The 6,373-nt window shown below is 39.2% G+C and overlaps 1 protein-coding gene across 1 annotated transcript in view; it reads right to left on the bottom strand.

Moving 5' to 3' along the window:
- The window catches only part of TSPAN31 (tetraspanin 31), a 160,740-nt gene extending 154,766 nt beyond the window's left edge, over positions 1-5,974 (bottom strand). Inside the window, exon 1 of the mRNA XM_053708207.1 lies at positions 5,795-5,974. Within this exon, the coding sequence (XP_053564182.1) occupies positions 5,795-5,857 (63 nt within the window). The 5' untranslated portion in view covers positions 5,858-5,974. The remainder of the gene's footprint in view (positions 1-5,794) is intronic.
- Positions 5,975-6,373: the final 399 nt, after the last annotated feature.

Here is a 6,373-nt window from a genome sequence, read left to right as displayed (position 1 = left end):
TTGAGAACTTTGGATCTTGTCTTTGGTTCTTAAGCCCATCCAATACTTGCATATCCTGTTTGTTACCCTTAATGTTAGTTTTGCAATATTTGTTACCTTAATCTGTTTATGTTTTAAAGCTCTCCCTATATAAGTGCAAAGGTTTAGTTAACGGTGCCTATACCCATATATGTACATGACTATTTTATTCTAGATAAGCTTATCCCCTAGCGACACACTGCTATTACATAAAGAAATTGTAGAAGAGTGAGTAGTAGTGAGACAGCAAGCTTATACTTACCTCTCCCACATACAACTCTGCAAATTATAGAGCACTCTAATATACAGCAGACTGCCTTGCTAGCTATCATAGGGACCCTAGAATTATTTTTTGTACTGTTAGTAAGTAATATATATGCTACTGATGGTTAAAATCACCTCTATGTGTTTCAAGGCTCAATCCTGTAGTTAACTGTTCTTAGCCTAACCCAATTTAATTCTCTGTTATCTTAATGTTACCTCAGCTAACCATCTCCATTTTTAATTATATGTGGTATATGGAGCCCATTTAACAATAAGACCAGTGCCCTGATTAGTAGCGCACCTAATATCTCTCAGTACAGATACTGTACAATGTTTTATTTAGGTCCCATAATACCTTAATATCTGAGTATACTTATAGCTCCCAAAAGAGGTTTATATTTTTTGTCTTCAGAATTTCACTATCCACTGATTAGACCTCAGTGGAGATCTCTTCTTACTAAAACTATTAGAGGGAGACCATACATTTGAAACCCATCTCATATATATTGTCATGCTATAATTGTAAGTTTTTTTTTTTTTTATTTGTTAATGATAGCCACAGCCTTTTGGTTAGAATATGTTATAGACTGAACCTATTGAGATATGGGTACTTGCCTTTTATATAGCTACATGTCACACCTCACCATACATAGGTGCTATTTACCATATGTTAACAATTCCTCTGTCAGGCACATTGGGACTCAGGTAAATGCACTGGTTTGAGAGAAGCCTTATTGACATAACTAAAAATATCTAGGTCTGAAATATTATTCTTTATACTCCCATTTAGTGTACATGTAATACCGCCAGGTTCCTAGGGCTATGATACTCTGGTTGCAATTTTATATTTTATCCTCTATCTTTGCTGTCTGCAGTCGAGGCGGCATCATCTAATTATACTATATTGCGCAACCTTAATGTATTCAAAGCATAGCAATCTGCTTAACACCCTTTGTTCTTATAACTGTTTATAGAATCACGCTATGCTTATGCTTTATTATAGTTATGATCCTAGGACATGACATTACCTACGTTGAGTTTAATATTAATACAAATTATTTGTTTCTGGTGGTCCCCTCCCTTTCCCGCCGGTACTGGTTGCCTGCGGGTCATACCCCTACTCCTTTTTCCCACATCACCTATAGCTGGTATTTCCCTAGGGGAGGGGCACACCAGGAAATCCCCTATACTCCAAACATACTAATGCCCCCCCCCCCCACTTAATTCTATTGGGAGGTACTTCTATCCATTTTATAGAAAGTCAATTCATTTGTATTACCAATTGGATTAAGACTTAGATCATGATCCTCTACTAAAGCCACAGAGGGAAGGTTTATAGGGATATCTCTGATGTTATTTAGTTTATGGCTGTTTAGTCTGTCTGTTAGTTGTTGATTGAGCTTTGTACTCACTAAATTTATATGCATAACTTACTAGCTGGTTCCGCCCTCCACCCCTCCATCCCTCCCCCCCTACTTTATTTGAGCGGCTCTTGCCCGCTGCATCCCCCTTCCCCATAAAATTATAAGAGCTACCTCCTCCCTAGCCTTAAGCTTCTCTGAATAGAAACCCTAATCTTCTTGTTACCTAGCTGGGAGAGGACCATTTCTGTTTATTCATCGCTTGTGACACTATAATAAAACTGAAGTCTCTCTATAAGTTAGCCCACATTTTATAGTAACGCTAGTGGTTTTTAAATGCATTACTCTTCTAATTGTATTATGTATGCATTTATTTGTAAATGTTTTGGGGCATTCCCGTCATATATTGTATTTCTTTAAGACTTCAATAAAAACTATTTAAAAAAAAAAAAAAAAAAGATAAGAGTAAAATAACAAGAGTATATATAATGTGTATATACTCTAGTTATTTTACTCTTATTATCTTGTTATGGAATTCTCTTGATAGAGAATACATACATACAAAATCAGGTGAAAGGAATGCACATCCAGACTGGACCGGGTACACATCATATGACTCAAAAACAGGCCCAGCATTGGTTGCTATCGCACTCACATAAAGCTCCTCTATTTACAGAGTCACAGGAAGTTAATCCCGTGTTCTGGTAAGAGGGCGAACTTTGGAAAAGAGCGACCCATGTCACTTCCTGTGATGTTACATTGGCTGTTATACAAATTTTGGACCTAATGCGCATGCGTGCCAGCATCATCGCATACGTCACTGGTAAAATATTTAGAGCTGTAAAATTCCGGAACCCTTTCTAGAGCGCATGCGTGGGATTTTGTATCATAAATGGTGCGCTCATGGAAAGCTGTTTATTAGGCTCCTCTGCAATATTCGGAACTCCGCCCCCCACTGCAACTACTCCCATTACTACTACTCTAAAGCGGAGTCTCCGTGCTTGTGCATGACAAACAGCTATTCTCCAATCAACCAATAGATTTACTGCTGTAACAAATGTTTGCTCCCTTCAATGTCATTGTGTTTCATGCACGAGCACAGAAACTCAGCTTTAGAGAAGTAGTATTAATGGGAGTAGTTGCAGTGGGGGGCGAAGCTCCGAATATTGCCGAGGAGCCTAATAAACAGCTTTCAATGAGTGTACCATTTATGATACAAAATCCCACGCATGCACTCTAGAAAGGGTTCCGGAATTTCACAGCTCTAAATATTTTACCAGTGACGTATGCGGCCAGGTATGTGATGACGCTGGCATGCATGCGCCTTAGGTCCAAAATTTGTATAAACAGCTGATGTATCGTCACAGGTGACATGGTTCGCTCTTTTCCAAAGTTCACCCTCTTACCAGAACAACCCCGGGCCTGCCAGGGTGCAAGTCCTTAGGGAGAATTACAAAATCAGACAATACAACACACAAAGTCCAGTACTCACTCACAAGCTCTCAGCTAGGATTAAAAATCAAAACCAGAAGAGTTACCGCATTTGGTTCCCAACTAACTAACAGGTTCCCAGTTTGTTTGATTATTAGCTTGCCTTTGTGTGCCTGGCTGCAGTTGTGTGGCTGTATTAGGGACCCAGGTATGTGGAAGAGACCTTGATGTGGTACCTGGGCTTGTCCCATTTGGCCAAATGCGGTAACTAACTCTTCCGGTTTTGCTCTTTAATCCTAGCTGAGAGCTTGTGAGTACTGGACTTATATATACATATACACACATATATACAGTCCTGATGAACTCCACACCTGGCTCCAGCATATCGAGGTCACCCAAAGCAGGCACATCACAAAGGGATTTTTGCAAAGAAGCCTTTTATGTGAACACACGAAAAAACAAGGGCTTTGCCCAAACGTTTTGGCTCTCACAGGAGCCTTTTTCAATGGAGGCCGTGTATACACATACATAAAGCCATTCCTGGCTCCTAGATTTTGAACATATTTGTTGAGATATATATGCATGATTGTATTTGGAATGGTGTAGGAAAGCAGAGGAGATTGTGAGGTGGTAATTTAGAATAAAGGGAAAAGAATCCAAATATTGTCCTCTGCAATTAAACTCATAGCATTTTATGTATTACAATAACTAGCAATGACATTTATATATATAAAAACCTTTTTAAAAAACCTGTTATACCAATCACACAAATATCAAAACTTCCAAGGGTTAAAAAAAAATCAAGCAACTGTTCTGTCCTGCATGGACCTGTGCATTAACAAACAGTACTGTAAGTACAGTCTTGTGCTTGTTTTGCCCTTTCCCCCATGCCAATAAATCTCCAGATTGTTGTCCCTAGTCCTCTCATTCATTAAACTTTTTTTTTTTGCCTGCCTCCAGCACCCTCTCTTTGCAACTACTTCAGGTCTGCTGTAACATGTCATTAGCGGAGCAGCTAAAAAGTATAATGCTATGTGTGGGGGTTACAATCAACTGACCCAATATACAAAATACCACCCTTAAAGGGACACTGTACCCAAATTTTTACTTTTGTAATTCAGAAAGATAAGCAACTTTCTAATTTACTCCTATTATCAATATTTCTTCGTTCTCTTGCTATCATTATTTGAAAAAGAAGGCATCTAAGCTTTTTTTGTTTCAGTACTCTGGACAGCACTTTTTTATTGGTGGATGAATTTATCCACCAATCAGCAAGGACAACCCAGGTTGTTCACCAAAAATGGGCCGGCATCTAAACTTACATTCTTGCATTTCAAATAAAGATACCAAGAGAATGAAGAAAATTTGATAATAGGAGTAAATTAGAAAGTTGCTTAAAATTTCATGCTCAATCTGAATCACGAAATAATTTTTTTGGGTACAGTGTCCCTTTTAACTCTAGTGCGATGTCAGCGCTACCACATTTGAACATAGGCATAACAATGCAGCTTGCCTTTTTTCTACATGGTGCACCTTTAACTTTTAAATACATTTGTGACCGTTAGTGCCACTCTAGCAGTTATGTGTGGATGCAAAGGAAGGGAACCAAGAGAGAGAAGGAATGGGAGACAGAGGGGGCAAAGTGGTTGCAGATTATTGCTGGGTCAGATCTACTTCGCTCCTAGCGTATATCTCCAGATAGTGTGCTGTACCTCAATGGTGTCCTGCACCTAAATAAGCTGCCTGCCTGCATCCTTCAGACTCTGCACATACTCTGATCATGCCATCACAGAACGCTGCCTCTCTACCTCCAAGCTTGTGCAGTGTGCTAGGCTCTGCGTCGTTAAGGCTAGGAGTCCCCCTGCGTTGGAGAGAACAACGGTCCAGTAGCCGCTCCCTCATTGGCTGTGCGGCATTCCAGCACTTAGGTGAATGGAGCCACCCGCACCAGGCTGAATTTGAGGTGCAGCTGGCAGCGATTGGCGGGGCAAATGGGGGGAACCAAAGGGTCTTCAAACCAGGGCATAATTTTAGGTGCCAGTGGCACCCAGGATTGTCGAGCATTATTTTTATATATATATATATATATATATAAAAAAAAACTCTGCAATATATTTTCATTATTTATTTTGTCCCCTTTTTCTGTAATTTCATTCTGAAAATCTGAGCTTTTCAGTTCCTGTTAGAAATGGAAGTGCAGAAAATTTTTATAACTGTCCCTAATTGGCCACAGCAAAGAAGGTAACCTACGTTACAACATGGCAGCGCCCATTGTCCTATAGACATTAAAACTTTACACTTAATTTGTCAATATTTAAACAGCTAATGAAACTTTAAAAAAATGCATCTACATGTTATTCTCAGACATTTTTTATTCTTTGATCGCATCATTTTGTCTAGCATTTATTTAGGTCTTAGTGTCCCTTTAAGTTCTGTGAATAAGAAATCCCTCAATTTTCAAAAGCTACGTTACATGACATGGGGGCAACATGAATGATTAAAGTATATTGCCGAACTAACTTTATATACAAATCGCAAGGTGTTTACTGCCCCTTTAAGGTGGGCAATGCTACAGAATTGTACAATAAATGGGAGATAACCAAAAGGGAAGAATAGATGGAAGATAAAAAGCACTAAGACGTTATATATATATATATATATATATATATATATATATCTCATGTTATATAACCAAATTATCCCATATACTAAACTCTCACCATGTACACCACATTAAGCGCGCAGAGCGCATTCTTTGAGCAGGTAAAGCCGCCGCACACCATCCTCCAGTCTCCGGGTGAGCCCGGTATCCCTGAGCCGTCACTCAGTGACCGAAAATACACGGTCTCTTTAAACTGGAGGATTCACTGCCTCTCTCTAGCACCGGACCAGGAAAAGCCCATACGTCATCCTACACTTCACCATTGGTCAAGCGGCAAAAGTTCCAGCAAGCTGATTGGTAATTGTAAAACGTTTAAAGCGTACATTTTTCTGTGTCGCTGATTGGGTTAAATGCGGCGCGTTGATGACGTCAGTAATAGAACCGGATATGTGTGTAGGACATCTTGGTACACCCAACCACTCCCTGTAAATACAAAAATATTACCTAGCGGTGTAGTAGCGGTTTTAGCCAACGGCTTCTTTATTTTTTTATTATATTTATTAATGCGACAGTTAATGAGTGAGGAACGAACTGTTGGCATTTTATTACTGGAAACGTTATACTGATTGTTTCACCGTTTGCGTCACATATGTTGAGATGCTAAAATTACACCTGTCTTTTACAGTCTTTGTCATTT

The sequence above is a fragment of the Bombina bombina genome, chromosome 3, assembly GCF_027579735.1.
Source record: "Bombina bombina isolate aBomBom1 chromosome 3, aBomBom1.pri, whole genome shotgun sequence".
Lineage (NCBI taxonomy): Eukaryota > Metazoa > Chordata > Amphibia > Anura > Bombinatoridae > Bombina > Bombina bombina.
This window is presented reverse-complemented; position numbering and strand designations above follow the sequence as displayed.